Below are 18,648 nucleotides of genomic sequence, written 5' to 3' on the forward strand. Positions count from 1 at the left end.
AACATCTCTCATCTCTACTGCTACCAGCTGAGGTCGGTATTCTTGCCTCCATTTTCTAGATAAGAAAACTAAGGCTCAGATAAGTTTAATGACTTGGCCAAGGAAGGCCATCTTAATAACTGCAGGGCTGGGATTTAAGCCGCTGTCTGGTTGGTTCCAAAGCCCGTTCTCTCTTGTTCTACTCCATCGCTAGGCCCCTAGTCAACATGCTAAATGCTAAATCAAGACTCTGGGTAATGCCGCTTGTTCAGGATTTCATCTCGACACCATCCTGCAGAATGGGATCTCCTCCAGGTGCTCATAAGGAACTCCCACTGAAATTCCAGGGAAGCTGGAGGGTAGAGAGGGTGGAGAAGAGGTGGGCTGGGATGACCCCAAATACTTTCCCACTGCACCACTGGGATCGGGTCCAGAGTTGTGGTTTCACTCCCAGTCACTAACCTGGTGAGGCACGAGCCCGAGAGAGGTTGGAGGCTCATTCATGCGGTCGTCACTGCTGCTGGCAATGGCGTAGCCCCTGAGGAAAGGAAACCATCAGAGCTGCTCATTTCATAAAAATCTATGCTTAATTCCTGTGAGGACGATCTGGAGGAGGTCCACATAAGATTTATAAGGATAACCGAAACACCCCTTGCTAGGCAGCATAAGCTAGGAAAAAAACCCCTAATTTCCCTGGGAGGAAGGCAGAAGAATAGTTTAAAAAAAAAAAAGCTTGTGTTTTAGAGTCAGAAAGACCAGAGCTTGTGAGCACAGGCAAGTTGCTTAATTTCTCTGTGCTTCAGGTCCATCACCTATAAAACAGGAATAAGACAGTTGTGAGAAATGAATTAGGAATAAGTTAGATAAATTGCCAAGTGCAACGTCTGGCTAATGTTAACTCCCTTACTCTGAAATAGTCTTGTAAAACACCGCAGCACATTGTTGAATTGAATTGAAATTTTGAAACAGAAAACGTTCCAACCTTAACTTGCTGAGGTGATGTAAATGCTACCACGATGGAGGAAGGAGAAAGAAAAGCGAGGGACTAGTTGGGCAGAACGAATACTCCTTCCGGAATAACAGTCTGATGTTTACTTATGTTACAGAAGAGACGTGACACAGACCCTGGTTTTAGCCTATGACCAAGGCAAATGTGGAAGACAGAGTGGTCAGTGTCAAGGACTCAGAGCCAGCTCTGAAAGATTTTAACCCAAATGCTTCCTGTCAGGGGGCCACAATAAACATAGGTGCCAGGGGGATGACAAAGATGAGAGGAAGACAAAAAAAGCTGCTTATTTTCATTTAGCTCTGAAGCATCTACACTGTTACGTATGCTACCAACATTGTACAGAGGCTGTCTTTTCAACTCGGAGAAGAACTCTGAGTTATACAGTAAATAGAATATTCATGTTGATTTCTGAGAACTGGAAAAACAAATCTTTCAAAAATTCAATTCTTTCCTGCCTGTATTACAAACAGCATAGCAGAGTGATTAAAAACAGAGTTTGGAGCCAAACTGGGCTGTGCTTAATCCCAGCTTTACTACTTATCAGCTACGTGAATTTCAGCAACTTAGTTATCTTCGCTATGCCTCAATTTCCCCATCAAAAATGGGACAGATAAGAGTTCTTTCCTAATCTGTTTGCTATGAGGATTATATGAATTACTATTTGTAAAGTGCTTAGAATAATGCCTAGCACAACGTAAGCACTATGTAAGCGTTGAAAATAAGATAAATCACAATGCGTTTGTCACACAGTCAGGTGTAAATACCTGTTTGGCTCCACTCTGCCTTCACTATATCACATTCGACAGCACAGTCTCCAGCGGATATTGAGAGAGTCTTAAGTTGTTTATTAAGTTTTCTTTTGCTTCTCTTTTTTCTTCATTTTCTTTCCTTTCCTTTTCTCTTCTTTTCCTTCCTTCTTTCTTTTTCTAAATTACTGACTCTATTTTTTACAATTAATTTAATTTTTGTCTCACTTTTATTTATTATAAGATGAATTACTTCTGTTGTTTATAAGTCATAAAGTAAGATCTTCTCCTTGCTTGGAGAAGAGAGGGTGCCTAGACCACAATTGTGCTAATTTTTATATCTGTAATATAACATATATACAATGCGTTACACATAGAGACTACCAAAAGGCCCAAGGTCAAGTTGAAACAAAACACACTAGCCTACTCCCTGCCTTCCTCTCACATGCAAGCCTAACCCTATGAGTGCTTAATAAATTAAAAAATATTTTTATAACTGGTGTGGCATTGGTGGACTAAGTGGTCAGGACCAATCCCCCCACTGAGAACAAATGGGAAAGCCAGACAAAGTATACAAACCTCCGTTTGAAAGCATCAGAGAGCTACCACAGTAGGGGAGAATTACAGAGCTAAGGTTTATAAGAGGAGGGAAGCCCACAGAGGTAAACCAGGCATTTGCAAGGGGAGTTTTCCCCCATAAAATGATTGTCAATGTCCAAAAGCAGTGGCCACAAGATCAGAAGCTGAACAGTGATACTCACTGACTCATGAGGCTGATGGGAAAATCCAGAGTTGAGGTCTGCCTATAAGGAGGAACCATGGAAAATATCCCAGGCTTTGGGTTGGGATCATACAGGGGTGCATCCTCAGACTAACAGTGAACTGGAAATAGATAAGCCCTAATTAGATAAAATGTTCTAGGATGGTAGTCCCCTTGGCCTAGCAGTTTGCCAGAAAGAAATGTAAATCACATCTCTGTAATTTTTCAAATATAATGTCCAGTACTCAATCAAATATAGCCAAGAAGATACAAGGAATTGAGGAAATTTAAATATTGATTGGATATGTGGTAATATTAGGGAATTGCCTTTTATTTGTATTTATATGTAAAAATAGTAAAGATACATACTAAAAAGATATATTTTTATGAATGAAAAGCTATGTCTTGGATTTGCTTTAAAATAAGTCAGTGGAAGGAGAAAAACTGTGGACAGTAGTACAGATAAATGATGACTGGTAATTGTTGAAGCTGGATGGTGCATACAAGGTGGTTTCTACATATATACACAAATTGTGTGTGTGTGTGTGTGTGTGTGTGTGTGTGAGAAAGAAGATATCTATATCTATCTATCTATATCTATCTATCTATATATCTTTTCATATATGTTTGAAATTTCCATAATGAAAAGGTTTTGTTTTTTTTTTAAAAAACCAAAACCAGGTATATGAGGAGACAATACATAACCAAAAGCCAATAAAAACAATAGACAATAGGAACAGGCTCATAGGAGATCCCATTAATGGACATAACTGATAAGGACTTAAAAGAAAAACATGATCAAATGTGTTCAAAGAATGAAAAAGACCAAAATCACAATTTTAGCAGAGAAGAGGGAATGTATAAAATAAGATCAGATGGAAACTCTAAGAGTGAAACATATAATTATGAAATTTAAAACTCAATGGATGGTTTAAAACATAGACACAGAAGAAGGAAGAATTAGTAAACTGGAAGATAAGCCAAAACCAAGTAGCCAGACTGAAGTAAGGAAAGACAAAATTATGGAAAGTACAGAAAAGAGCATAGGCTGATTCTAACATGCAACTGGGGACTCAAAAGGAAAGAATCAAGAAAGGGGCAGAAGCAATGTTTTAGGAGATAATGGCTGAAAATTGTCCACAGTGGGTGAAAAACATCAAGCCACGGATTCAAGGGGCACTAAAAAGCACAATCAGAATAAATACAGAAATAGGTATACAATAATAAATAACAGAATTAGGTATGTATTCCCAACTTCTGAAAACCAAAAACAATGAGAAAATCTTAAAAGCAACTGAGGGTAGGGGAAGAGGGAGAAAAACAAATTGTATCAAAGGAGTAGCAACGAGATACACACCTTACTCCTCAACCAGGATAAGGGCAGCCAGAGACCACAGGAGTACACTCTCAACTTGCTAAAGGGAAATTACCACCAGTCTGGAATTCTGTACGCAGCAAAAATAGCTTTCAAGCATAAAGATAAAAACATTTTTGGACAAACAAAAACTGAAATATCTTGGTCACTAGCATTTCTAAAGGCAATAATAAAGGGTATTCTTCAGGCAGAAGGAAATGCCCTTGGATGGAAGCTCAAGGTCACAGAAAGAAATGAAAAGTAACAAAAAGGAAAATACTAGCAAAATGAAATGAATACCGACTATATAACAATAATAATATCTTCTAGGGTTTAAAATACATACAGAATTTTTTTAAATGAATGTGCAGACAGTACTGGGCGCCTGCCCAATCTATTCTCCACTTCTATCTCATCACAGTTTCATTGAGAGAGGCAACATGCCCAGCCAAAGGACTACATTTGTCCGTCTTCCTTGCAGTTACGAGTGCAAGGTCATGTGATATAGGAGTTTTAGAATCAATAAGTAAGTCTTCCCGGAGAGCCTTTTAAAAGGGGGCAGGCTCAGCTGAGCACAACTTTCATCCTCTGGTCATTCCTTTCCTCTTAAGTGTAACACAGAAGCAACACTGTTGGCAGAGCAGTCATCTTGTGACTACAGGTGACAAGCATAAGGAAGGGAGCTAAGAGTGGCCGAGTGAATGCTAAGGAAACAGTCCCTAATGGCATATCGGAGCCTTTGTACCAGCCCTGGAAGCTGCCTCTGAGCTTCTTGCCGCATGAGAAAAATCAAGCTGTACCCTTTTGGCTAAGTCACTTTAGATGGATCTGTTACATACACCTAAATGCAATTTCTATCATACGTGATTCACGTATTGCCTTACAAATGCTCAGGGCTAAGGAGATCAAAACATATTAAGAGAATAGATGCATGAAGGTCCTAAGGCCACTACCAAAATTTTTATCCTTCCTTATTATCAATTACCAATTAACTCTAGGAGAGTTCAGTTCCAGAAGGATGCAGAGATACAGCTCCAAAGATCACAATGACAAGTTCTCCAGGCCAAAGAATCAGACTGGTTTTTTTAAAATCTTGTTTTTTTGAGGATGGAAAGAGCAATAGAATTCTCAGAAAATTCAGACTGAGAAAAGGCCAAGGGAGATACAAAAGCTTTCTTTGTTTAAACACCCATCTCTAAAAGGCAAACTCACCCTTCTGGATGCTGCAAAACGGAAACCATCAATTCCACCGCCAGGGCTCCTGCAATCATGGCCAGTCCCGGACGACTCACAGTGCACTGCTGGTCCAAGGTCCGGTCTCTGGTTGACTACAGAGAAACAGTCACTGACGTGAATGCAAAGTTCTGTTCCGCCCAATGCCAGCTGAGTGAAGCATCAAACTCCTCCACGATAAAGCTCTATCACATACCAGACGCTCACTGTTGGCAAAGATCAGTCAGCCTCACATAATACCATTTCTTGCAAGTACCAAGAAAAACAAAATATACAAGTTAGGTAACTAAATAAGGTAACACGCTAAAGAGGATTAGCAGTTATAAACAAAGTAAAGATGGGGGGCCTAGCTGCCTCACACATGGAATGGCATCATGCACTCTTTTAACCGACTCAACTCCACTGTGCTTGTGAGTTGAGAGCCAGAGGCACAGAGACGAAGAACATTTGAACAGAGCAAATGGTCCTGCTCTGCCACCGTGACTGCGCTAACCCTCGGAGCGCCCGGGAGGCGGGAGCACCGATCTGCTGTCCCCGCCATCCTCTGTTTCCATGTGCCCCTCACAGTGGAGGCATCTTGTCACCCTGAGCGTGATCTCAGGGCTTAAGAACAAGTATTTTTGCTACAATGTGGCTCCAAACACAAGCCTTCGTTAGTTCAACCTAAGAAATTCTGATTTTCCAACTCTGGGCAAATTTAAGGGGTTGTTAGGGATCACTTTGACTCTGAAATTTTTGCCTTATGAACAGATGTAACTTTACTGCAGCTGATCCTTAATCCTACTTGTTGGTAATAACGAAATAACAGGGTCAGCTGTATATTATAACCCATGATGGAGATAAAGCCACCCTTCTTCACGTAAGAGGATATTTTTTTCTTTATTCTGGGAAGACACAAAAGCCAGTCATCCAAAAGAGGTGTAAATTAGTAAGGAACAAGTTTTAGTAGAAGGTGAAAATGGAGGGGAGGGTACAGACAACACCTCTGCTTTGTTTTACTAGAAGGGATCGCCTTTTCTGATGAAAGACCATTCCTGCTCACCCTGCTTCCATGGCAGCATTAAGAACACAGAACCTTACGTTGGAACAGTGTAGCGCTTGTTGCCCAGAGCACTTCCATGTTTGAACCACCGTGCACTGTTAATAGTCAGGGAAAGTATTCGTCCCCCCCCTACTGGGGTTGGCAGATAAAATACAAGATGCCCGGTTAAATTTGAACTTTAAATAAACAACAAATAATCTTTTAGTATAAACAGATCTCGAATATTGCATGGGACATACTTATACTAAAATATTATTCGCTATCTACCTGAAATTCAGAGTTAACTGGAAATCCTGTATTTTGACATGCTGAGTCTGACAACCTTCTGGGCCTCAGTCCCATCCCGCAGAAGCACAGGGAGCCTAACAGACTTATTTGGAGTTATCCCGTGAGGCAGTGTCCAAGCCCGGACTGCAGTCTGGGTCTTCAGACTCCTCATTTAACGCCCTCTTCACTAAGATACACACAGGATACAGCGCTAAGCGCTGCCAGGAACCAATCTACCCTGCAGTTTCCTTGCTGAGCTTTCCATAAAAATGGTTTGTTGCTGCGTTTACACTGGTGAACAGGGAAGAGCTGTACACAGCTGATGATGTCAAACAAGGCTCACAGAGGGATAAGGCCATGCCCCGCCCCCTCCCAAATGGAGAATTTTTCTCTTTGTTAAAAGACAATATCTGAATAGTCGTAAAGGAAAGAACTGGGTCTCTCCACTCTAGTGGGCAAGACGGTTGTAGGAAATATTTGGAATAACAAAGAAATCCACTTACATCTCCCGGGGCCACCACATCATTGCAGAAATAGCAGCCAAGTTTGTAGCCAGGGATGTTGGCAAAAAGTGATGGGCCCAGGAGGTCGGCAGGTGCCACAGGGTGGCTGGGACACAAGTCCCCGGCTCCCTGCTGCTTAGGCTTCTTCAGGCCATGTCTCATGACAACAAATGTGTCAAATCCCAAGGCAGCATTGATTACCAGCTGTGAGTTTCAAGGAATAAAATGCTAGAGTTAAGAGACATATTTTAAGCCATGGTTAACTTCATATTTGGTCCACTTAAAAAATTTGTTTTATAAGTGTTTGCAATAAATGTTTGCATATGACTATAATTAGATTCTAGAAGCTAATGTTGGTAAAAGTTACCCAAGACTGAGGGCTTATTAAGTGCAAAAGACTTATTAACAAGTGATTAACATAAATTATCTCATTTGGTTTCATTTAAAATTCCCAGCAAACATTTCCTATTGACAGATGAGGATACTGAAAGTCAGAGAGGTTACTTCCATAACTTGCCCAAGGTCGCTTAGCTGGTAAAAGGTAGGTGTATAAAACTGTCTCGATAGTTCTCAAACCCATTCTTTCCAGCATTATGCTGTCCTCTGTCATTTCTACAGAGATTTTTTTTCATAATAGCTTTATTGAGATATAATTCACATACCATATAATTCACTCTCCACATAGGATTTTTTTTTGAATATTTTCTTTCTTTCTTTTTTTTAATTTATTTATTTATTTATTTATTTTTGGCTGCATTGGGTCCTGGTTGCTGCGTGCAGGTTTTCTCTAGTTGCAGCGAGCGGGGGCCACTCCTCGCTGCGGTGCACGGGCCTCTCATTGCGGTGGCCTCCCCCATTGCGGAGCATGGGCTCCAGGCGTGCGGGCTTCAGTAGTTGTGGCTCGCGGGCTCTAGAGCGCAGGCTCAGTAGTTGTGGCACGTGGGCTTCGTTGCTCCGTGGCGTGTGGGATCCTCCCAGACCAGGGCACGAACCCATGTTCCCTGCATTGGCAGGCGGATTCCCAACCACTGGGCCACCAGGGAAGCCGCCCACATAGGTTTTTGAGGACAATTTTTTTCATTTATACTGTAAGAAATTCTCTTAGTTGTAATTTAACTTATTCTCCCAAATTTATGGTTAGAGAGAAAGCTGGAAAAAAATCAAGGAAAACCATACCAGAAAAGAAAACAAAAATCACTCACAATCTCACAGCTCAATTACTATTAATAGTTTGAGGTATTTCCCTGTTATTTTCTCTCTTTCTCTCCCATTCCCTTCCTCCCTTTCTCCCTTCTTCTTGCCATCCTTTGATAAACATAGATATCTTTACATATATAAACATAGTTGATAAAAAATATATACAATATTATATCTTGCTTATTTAACATAATGTGGTATTTTCCGTGTTATTAAAATTCTTTGAAGACATAACCGTGAACGGCTGCATACTATTCCGTCACACATATGTACCATGATTTATGGGGTTGACCAAAAGGTTCGTTCCGTTTTTTCCTTAAGATGGCTCTAGGAGCACTTAGTTGTCTTTAACGTCATTCGAAACAATTTTGTTAGACTGTATGTGACAGCTGTCATATCAGCATGCGTTTAAAAATAGACTTATCAAAATTGGTGAATTTTTGTGTAGCCATTTTAATATTGAAGATGGAAGAAAAAAGGAACATTTTCAGCATATTATGCTTTGTCATTTCAAGAAAGGTAAAAACACAACCGAAATGCAAAAAAAAAGATCTATGCAGGGTATGGAGAAGGTGCTGTGACTGATCAAATGTGTCAAAAGTGGTTTGAGAAGTTTTGTGCTGGAGATTTCTTGCTGGACGATGCTCCACGGTCAGGTAAACCAGTTGAAGTTGATAGCGATCAAATTGAGACATTAATTGAGAACAGTCAATGTTATACCATGCGGGAGATAGCCAACATACTCAAAATATCCAAATCAAGTGTTGAAAGTCATTTGCACCAGCTTGGTTATGTGAATCGCTCTGATGTTTGGGTTCCACGTAAGTTAAGCGAAAAAAACCTTCTTGACTGTATTTCCGCATGTGATTCTCTACTTAAACGTAATGAAAACGTTCCGTTTTTAAAACAAATTGTGACAGGCGATGAAAAGTAGATACTGTACAATAATGTGGAACGGAAGAGATCGTAGGCAAGCAAAATGAACCACCACCAACCACACCAAAGGCCGGTCTTCATCCAAAGAAGGTGATGTTGTGTATGTGGTGGGATTGGAAGGGAGTCCTCTATTATGAGCTCCTTCTGGAAAACCAAACAATTAATTCCAACAAGTACTGCTCCCAGTTAGACCAACTGAAAGCAGCACTCAACGAAAAGCATCTGGAATTACTCAACAGAAAACGCATAATCTTCCATCAGGATAACTCAAGACTGCATGTTTCTTTGATGACCAGGTAAAAACGGTTACAGCTTGGCTGGGAAGTTCTGATTCATCTGCCATATTCACCAGACATTGACCTTCGGATTTCCATTTATTTAGGTCTTTACAAAATTCTCTTATGGGAAAATTTCAATTCTGTGGAAGACTATAAAAGGCACCTGGAACAGTTCTTTGCTCAAAAAGATAAAAAGTTTTGGGAAGATGGAATTACGAAGTTGCCTGAAAAATGGCAGAAGGTAGTGGAACAAAAGGGTGAATACGTTGTTCAATAAAGTTCTTGGTGAAAATGAAAAATGTGTCTTTTATTTTTACTTAAAACTGAAGGCATTTTTTGGCCAACCCAGTGTTTAACCCTTCAGTTCTTTTGGCCCTTGAAGCTGTCACTGACCCAACAGTAGTGAATGAGGCAAAATCTTTGCCCTCTTGGAGCTTACATTCTATTGTAAGTAGAGTGTCCCTTCCAGTAAAGGACCTCACAGGGTGGTTATGAAAATTAAACAGTAAAGGGTAACAATTATGCTGGATATAGCAGAGACAGTCTCTGCAGGAAGCCCTCTTGTACCAGGTCACTAGGCCACACAAAGCACCCTCTGCTCTGGAGGGGGCGGATTGGGTACACTTCCCCCTGGGGAGATGATGCATTAAGTCACCACCAGAGGACCCACACTCTACCTTTCTCTTGCTCGCGGCGATGACGGTGGGCAGCCATCGGCTCTCCCGGGTGTCCATCAGCAGGAACACGACATCATGGCCTTCGACGAGCTGCTCCAGCCGCTCTACATCCCTGCGGGCCTGCTCCAGGGTGACGCTGGAGAAGTTCACTGGGTGTCCCGGCATGGGGATGCTCATGTTGAACCCTCTGGCGTTCTGGGGACACACCAGAGAGAGGGGGGTCTGAAGCAAAGGGACAGGCGGGATCTCAGAGCCCGCATCTCCCGGTCGCTGCAGGCGTGCACGCACGGTCGCTTACAGCCTGAAGTCTCTCCGTCATGACCACTCTGCCTTAGCCTTCTGCTGCCAGTGCCCCCAACCCTCTTCACCTCTTCAACCTAGACCACCCTTTCCTGTCACCCAGGGTCCCTGAAGCTGGACAGAGCAGCAAACAGAGACACACGGATCCTAGTTCCAAAGTGGGTGGGGGGCACTTCCCATGTGAGAAAAGGTGAACACTGGAGAAAACTGTGTACCTTTGGCTCTTTCCTACAATCTGAGGCCAAGAAACTTCATCAAAATGCCCTCTGCCTGCCTAAGTCCCTCCATCCAGCCAGGCTGTCTCTCCCCACTTGTTCCCAAGCTGCCCTCCCCTCCCCTTCCTTATGGTAGAATACCTCCAAATGGGATGTTAGAACAAAAATAATTTAATAAATTCATGTAAGATTAGAATGACTGCTAGTCTTGCCTTAATCTTCTTAGGGGTATACGCACTAAAAACAAACAAAACCCTCAAAACCAAAAACCTCTACTTGCTGCCTTGAACTAGAAAACTGACTTAGGAGTGTACAGATATTTGTTTGGGGGGTGGGTGACAGCTATGTGTGGTAGTGAAGCTTCATTTCCTGTCCAAAAGCAGAAGCTGCCCAGCAACCTGGGTTCTCTTTGAGTGTGGGGACTCAGGATTTCTCATGGGGGCTTTAGAACAGCTCTATAATTTACCTTTTGTCCCCTGCTGACTCCACAGTGTCTTGGCAGATGAATTGTGAGTCACAAAGGAGTGCCAATGGGCTAAAAAGTGTCTGCATGCAATAAATTGGGACAAACACTTCTTTCTGAGACCACCGTCTTTCACTACATATTGTTCAGTGTCTGAAGAGTCACTTTATATAGTCTACCCAGGTGCAGAACGTTTAGGTGCATAATGGTAGGAGAGCTAGTCTATCCGTTACCCTTCAGGGTTGGAAGCAGATGTCCAGAGCGGGGTTTTAAAACCCCTAGCGTGGCTCCACAAGCCTACATTTTATTGCCTTACCTTTGGGGGAAAAAATGGTGACTTCAAATAGTTATTTGATTTATTAAAGTCAGGTTTTTTCCTATTCCATTAATTCAACCCCAGGATTAGGCATGGTATTTGTAGCCGAGCAGTTCTTTTCATGTCTTCTTCACTTAGGACTAGCCTTCTGTCCATGGCCTGGTGTAAGGAGGGTGATGAGTAAATATATGTTGAATGAAAATATCAACAATATTGATTGTTGAACACTAAGTTGAACATACAAAGAAAATTACATAAGCCTAGCTAACCAATAAGTGAAACAGTTTCACAAGTACTTTTCACGAACTTGATGAACTACACTAGTACTTAGATGCATTCTGTGTTATCTATTATTACTTATAAGGCATGAAGGATAAAAGTATAAGAGACCTGGCTCCCAGTGGTAAGGAATGCATAATCCAATAGGTAAGATGGAGTAACATGATGTAAGTGCTGAGGAAGAGGCTTGATCCTGGTAGTCTGATGTTTTCAGGAAAAGGTGAACTTGATCTCTAAGGCCCAGCATGACCTGGCCTTTGCTGACGCCCTAGCTCTGTGTCTTTCTTGACCTCCATGCTTCAGCTAGCCTGGTTTTCTTTCAGTCCACAAAGGCAGCATGCTGCTTCCTACCTCACGCCTCTGCACAAACAGCTCTGCCCCCCCTTGGTCTAGCTAACTCCCACCCATGCTTCAGGACTTAGCTTCCTCAAGGAAGCCTGGTTTAGGTCAGGCCTACCTGTTAAACATTCTCACAGCAACTGAGCTCCTGCCTCATGCACTTATTACAAGTGTAACCGTTTAGGAAATTAGTTTATTGACCATGCCCCCATCTAGACTTGAAGTTCTACGCAAGGGAGGGGGAACTTCGTCTGCCTTGTTCCCCAGTCCCTAGCACACAGTAGGCCTTAAATAAATATGTGACAAGTGAGCAAGTCATAGAATAACTGAACAAATAAATAGGGGGAACTGCATTGGGTCATAGAGCATGGCTAGGATTTGGGCAAGCAAAACTTTCAGGCAGAGCTCAGATTCAAAGCCAGGTCTGTCTGGGCCCAGAGGGCAGTTCACGATACTCTCTGGTGATAGAATGAATTACTCTTCCTGACTGTGCACTGCCTCCCTCTAATAGAATTATATGTCCATGCCCTTTGCCATACGACTTTGCAGGACCTCCCCCCACTAGGAAGGCAGGGTATACTGACCAACCCCATTGACTTAGGGCCTGGCCCTGTGACTAGCTCTGGCAATGGAGACGGAGGACACTGCACAGTACCATTTCTGAGCTGAGACTTTAACAGGTATAGGTATGGTAAGCCTCACCAACTCCTTTACACTTCTCCCTTCCACCATAAGAAGAGTAGGACCAGCTGACTGTTGCTCCTGGAGCGTAGATTTTGAAATAATGACATATAGAGCAGATTGGAACCTGACTCGAAGCCTGAGTCCAGCCTAGCCTACAGCTAAGCTATGGCTAACCTGCAGACCCATGAACATGAAATAATGTTTATGATCGTAAGCCATTTAGATGTTGGGGGTATGTGATATGCAATATTGTCACAGCAGAAACCTAACTAAGATGCCTCCTCAATGATGGGGTGTAACTTATTCTTATCTCTTCTGGCATCCAGCACCTCACTGGGTACAGTGGGTGCTCAATCAATACTGTTCAATTAAACCCAATAAATGACATTCCTCTGGTACACTGATGAAATGGGCAAAACAGTCAAAGTTGCTTTTAAAGCAAAGACTGTTAAAATGAATGAATCTAATGCTGAGTGACTAAACAGAGAAATTTTGAGAAAGCAGGTTTTTTATTTTTAGCCAGGGCCAAGAGTCTCTTGTGGCACCTTAAGTACAAACAGATACTTCGGAGACACCTAATCTAACCTCTGTCACATAAATTGATTAAGCATGCAAGATGCAGAATGTCTTTTGCTGGATGACCTCAAAAACATTGGCAAGATTTTGAATCAAATGAGCTGAATGACTTGCCTCACTGTTTTTAAAGTAAACGATGAAAGTCAAAAATAAGAAGCAGCTGGAATAAAAAGCTAAACATTAGCCAGATCTTTCTTCTGCAGACTTACATTCAATTTAATTTCATAAACCTGTACTAACTATCAAGTATTCTGGTGATGAGGAAAATAATATCCTACATCTGAGCCACCATAAATCCCTTTGGAACAAGGCAGTATCTAAAAATATTCGTACCCCAAATTCCTCAACTCAGATAATGCTTTGCAACTTATAAAACATTCTTTTCATGTACTCTTCATTTTATTTTCATAATAATATATGAGAGTTTTGTTTTGTTCTTGTAATCTGCACCTCTGAGATGAGGAAACAGAGGTTCAGCCACATGATGAGGGCCTGGTAGTAAGTGACAGATGTCTGACTCCCTTTCACCAATACCACAGGGCCTCATTCCCCAAGAGTTAAACACTGAAAGATCCAGGAGAAAACCTCAGACATTCTCAAACAGCATCGACGTACCACTCCGGGGAATATTTTCTGGAGCCGGTCTGCTGCAGCCAGGGCCTTGGGCTTACCACCCGCCAGGCAATCTTCAAATTCATACAGAGGCTGCCTCACAGGGTTGGAATAGGAGATCTTGGCATTGTCCACAAATGTGATGTGTCTGACGCCCCAACCCTGCATGGAAACAGGAGATCATGGTGTGTTTCTGATGAACATTTCACAGGGTGTCTCCCTTGAAATCCCTAAAAGGGGTTTTATTTTGGAGCAGCTTGGGAACCTCGAAATACAGGAAACTCCAGAAATTGAATTGTGCAAATTCAGTTTTTGACAGTGTCAACTTCCTTTAAAAGACAAAATAATTATACACACAGTGCCTGGCTTCCTACAGTAATGGGACTAAGAAATGTCATTGTGGGTCTGACTAATAATTCATTATTTTTGACAGTGGCACCAGAGGAAGCTTTGGGGGTGAGTCCCATAAGAACTGTCCCTGTTACTGTCTTAAAAGGATTAGCAAGAGCCACCCAATGTCCTTGTTTCCTTGAATGACTAAGTAAGCATAAGTAACGGCTCATCCTAAAATTCACTTAAAGCCTGAATTAGCTCCTCGTAAAAGTGACTTATAAGTTATTTCCAATTGTATAACATCATAGAAGATTTTGTACTTTTTCTCCAAGAGGCAAAGCCCTTATTAATATTCTGGAATGTAGGGGACAATTCTACATTCTCAGAAATAGTTTTCATGATTTCATACACTTCAATTCCATCTCCTATGGAGTCTTATAGAACCACATGATTTTAAAATTACATAGGCTCTTTAAAATCTTTAGTTCAATTACTTTATTTTACAGATAACAGAAACTGAAGCCCAGAAAAGATAAGCGACTTATCTTAGGTCATAGATCTGGTTAATGGTGGGGAGGAAATGAGATCCCCAGAGTGGCAACCAAATGAAGATGCCTACTTTCTGGGGTGAGATGGGGTATGTGTATTTCGGTAAATCATAAACAAGCACAGTGATGTAAGAGAAGCCCTGCCAGGATTGGCTGCAGAGTTAAGAGTCTGATCTCTGTCTTATTTCAATATCCTTCCATTAGGGACTTTGAAATTCAGTTAGTCTGATGATTCCAGGGGCACAGTCAACAACAACAACCCAAGACTCACTGTCGGGGTGGAGGATGATGGGCAGAATCCACTCTTTTGAAAGCATAGTTTAAGTCGGCTGTTTGTTTTGAAGCCCACTGGTAACTTTGGTCTACCCACCCAGTTTTATAAGTGACTTTCACCAGGTAAGCAAACTACCATGGAGGGGGAATAAAGGTATGGAAAATCCAAAAGTCACTGGTGCTTGGCTTGGGGATATTTATTTCGGGAGTATTTTTGCATTCCTTAAAGCAATGCTGAGTGGAGAGCAAGGAAGGCAGTCTGGGAACATGCTTGGCGGTGGGAAGAAAGCTACGTAAATTACAAACATGCCACAGGTTAGTCACATGCATGTGGACTCTCACACTTAACTTTCGGTTTCCTGGAATGCTACACAGTTTAAATGGCTAATCTGTAAAGATTAAAGAAAGTTACAATACTCAATGCTGGTGAGGATGGGGTGATGAAAAAACTATTTTACTGATTGAGAATGTAAACTGGTATAATTCTTCCGGAAAGCAATTTGGCAATAGGTTTCTAGAACTTTTTAAATGTTCATATCCTTTGACCTACTTCCAGCAATCTATTTTAGGAAATAATCTGAAATACTGACAAAAATGCAATCACAAAGATGTTCTCTGTAACATAATTTAGAGTTGTAAAAAACTAGAAACAATGTTAATGTCTAACATTAGGGGAATGTCACAGTAAATCATGTTTCATCATACAAGAAGGCATATTCTACAGCCATTAAGAAAGCTTTTTAGGTATCCTTTTTAATGACATGAGAAAGTGTTTACAATGTTAATTGGTAAAAGCAAGGGGCATTTTTATATATCAAATAAGATTTTTAAATATACATTAAACAAACACTGAAAAGAAATAAGTGAAAATGTAGTCAAAAATGGGTCTTCTTTTCTTGCTTTACAACTCTTATACTCTACAAATTTTCTACAATGGGTCTATAATGACTTTATAATTTTAAAAATGCTAAGAAAACTTAAGTACCTAATTCTGGAAGTTAGGAAAAGAATGAAATAAATTCCACAAAAAAAGGAGGAGGAAATGAATAAAGATAAAAGTAAATATTAATGAATCTGGAAGCAAAACAAAACAAAAACAAAAATTATGGAATAAAGAGATCAAGGATATAGTTCTCTGGAAAGACTGATAAAATAGACAAGCCTCTCTGGCAAGTCTGAAAAAGAGAAAAAAAGAGAAAACACAAATATTCAACATTAGAAATAAGGAGAGATAAAAAAGAAGACAAAGAGAAGATTTAAAAGTTGGTAAGAAGGACTTCCCTGGTGGCGCAGTGGTTTAAGAATCCGCCTGCCAATGCAGGGGACATGGGTTCAAGCCCTGGTCCAGGAAGATCCCTCATGCTGTGGAGCAACTAAGCCCGTGTGCCACAACTACTGAGCCTGCACTCTAGAGCCCATGAGCCACAACTACTGAAGCCCACGCGCCTAAAGCCCGTTCTCCGCAACAAGGGAAGCCATTGCAATAAGAAGCCCGCGCACCGCAACGAAGAGTAGCCCCTGCTCTCTGCAACTAGACAAAGCCTGCGTGCAGCAACGAAGACCCAACACAGCCAAAAAAGAAATAGAGAAATAAAGAAATTTATTTTAAAAAAATGAAATAGGGGCTTCCCTGGTGGCGCAGTGGTTGAGAATCTGCCTGCTAATGCAGGGGACACGGGTTCGAGCCCTGGTCTGGGAAGATCCCACATGCCACGGAGCAGCTGGGCCCGTGAGCCACAACTACTGAGCCTGCGCGTCTGGAGCCTGTGCCCCGCAACGGGAGGGGCCGCGATAGTGAGAGGCCCGCGCACCGCGATGAAGAGTGGCCCCCACTTGCCGTAACTAGAGAAAGCCCTCGCACGAACTGAAGACCCAACACAGCCAAAAATAAAGAAATAAATAAATAAAGTAGCTATAAAAAAAATGAAATAAAATAAAAGATGGTAAGAGAATACCACATATATTTTATATCAATTAATTTTCAAATTTAGATGAAATGGATGATTTTCTAGGAAAACAACATGACTAAACTGACTCAAAAGAGGTATAAAATCTAAAAAGGTCAATGACTAGAGAAACATTTGTAAAAGTTCCCAAAGATTCCCTGCCCTCACTGCCAGCAAAATTCCAAAAGGCACCAGGCCCAGATGGATTTATAACTGAATTTTACCAAACCATCAAGGAACTGATAAGTCATACACTTAAACTGTCCTGGAGCATAGAAAAAGGCAGAAAGTTTTATTTTATAAAAGTAGCATAACTCAGCTCTAAGATACATGACACCACAAAGAAAAGGAAAAAACATTACTATAAACCAACTTGACTTATGAATGCATATGTAAAACCTAGCAATAAAACATTATCAGTTGAGGGGCTTCCCTGGTGGCGCAGTGGTTGAGAATCTGCCTGCTAATGCAGGGGACACGGGTTCGAGCCCTGGTCTGGGAAGATCCCACATGCTGCGGAGCGGCTGGGCCCGTGAGCCACGGCTGCTGAGCCTGCGCGTCTGGAGCCTGTGCCCGGCAACGGGAGGGGCCGCGGTGGTGAGGGGCCCGCGCACCGCGATGAAGAGCGGTCCCCGCACCGCGATGAAGAGTGGCCCCCACTTGCCGCAACTGGAGAAAGCCCTCGCACGAACCGAAGACCCAACACAGCCAAAAATAAATAAATAAATAAATAAAGTAGCTATAAAATTAAAAAAAAAAAACAAAACATTATCAGTTGAATCCCATAGTATATTAGAAGAATAACATACCATGAACAAATAGGGTTTTTTTCCAGGAATGCTCAACATTAGAATACTATTATCTTGATAGATGTATTTGATAAAGCTCAACAATCATTTCTGATGTAAACTCATAATAAACTAGAAATAAAAATCTGCCTCCTTAATTTATAAAAGAGCATTAGCAGAAACCAATATCACATATGAAAATTAAAGGGAAAAACAAGAAGTTTCTCATTAAAGTCAGTCACAAAATGAGGATGCCAACTCTCCCCACTATTCCTCAGCAAAACCATGGAGTCGTAGCCAATCCTAGAAATAGGTATAAATGTTGGTGAGGAATACTTATCAACCTAGAAAATTCTAAAGAATCAACCAAAAAACTAATATAACTAAGAAAGTTTAGAAAGATGGCCAGATAGAATATCTTTCTTATTTATCCCAATAATAGTCAACTGGAAAATTTAGTGGGAGGAACATATCTTTAAAAGAAAAAAACAATTAAACATGTGAACATAAACTAAATAAGGCATGTGTGAGACCTAAATAAAGAAAACGCTACAAAGATGATCTAAATAATTTAAGAGATATACAATGCTTCTGGAACTAAGCATCAATATTGTAAAGATGTCAATCCTTCCCAATTTATCTATAAATTCATTGTAATTTGAGTTAAAGCGGTGAGTAATAATGCAGGAACAAACAAATGGAATGACGGAACAAAACAGAATCCAAAAAGAGACTCGGGTACATAAGGAGATTTAGTATTTGATAAAGGTGGAAAAATGATGATTTGTATTATTGAACGAATACCATTCAATCAAATGACTATCCACTTTGTGGAAAAAAAGTTAGATATTTAACTCTCATCATAAAACAAAAATAAATTCCACATTGATGAAGATCTAAACATAAAAACAAGAGTTCTATAAACCATAAAGAAAAAGACTGACATATTTAATAACATCAAATTTTTAAAAACCTTTATGTGGCTAAAGATAACT

At 41.0% G+C, this 18,648-nt stretch overlaps 1 protein-coding gene across 5 annotated transcripts in view; it reads right to left on the reverse strand.

Annotated features, from left to right (window-relative positions):
- Positions 1–18,648, reverse strand: part of ATG7 (autophagy related 7) — a 268,513-nt gene that overhangs the window by 175,046 nt on the left and 74,819 nt on the right. For all 5 annotated transcript variants that reach the window (XM_057554298.1, XM_057554300.1, XM_057554299.1 and 2 more), the window contains 5 exons: positions 13,769–13,927; positions 9,982–10,176; positions 6,894–7,097; positions 5,061–5,176; positions 442–517 (listed from right to left, as the gene is read on the reverse strand). In XM_057554298.1, the coding sequence (XP_057410281.1) occupies positions 442–517; positions 5,061–5,176; positions 6,894–7,097; positions 9,982–10,176; positions 13,769–13,927 (750 nt within the window). The remainder of the gene's footprint in view (positions 1–441; positions 518–5,060; positions 5,177–6,893; positions 7,098–9,981; positions 10,177–13,768; positions 13,928–18,648) is intronic.

This window comes from Balaenoptera acutorostrata, chromosome 10 (assembly GCF_949987535.1).
Source record: "Balaenoptera acutorostrata chromosome 10, mBalAcu1.1, whole genome shotgun sequence".
Classification (NCBI taxonomy): Eukaryota; Metazoa; Chordata; class Mammalia; order Artiodactyla; family Balaenopteridae; genus Balaenoptera; species Balaenoptera acutorostrata.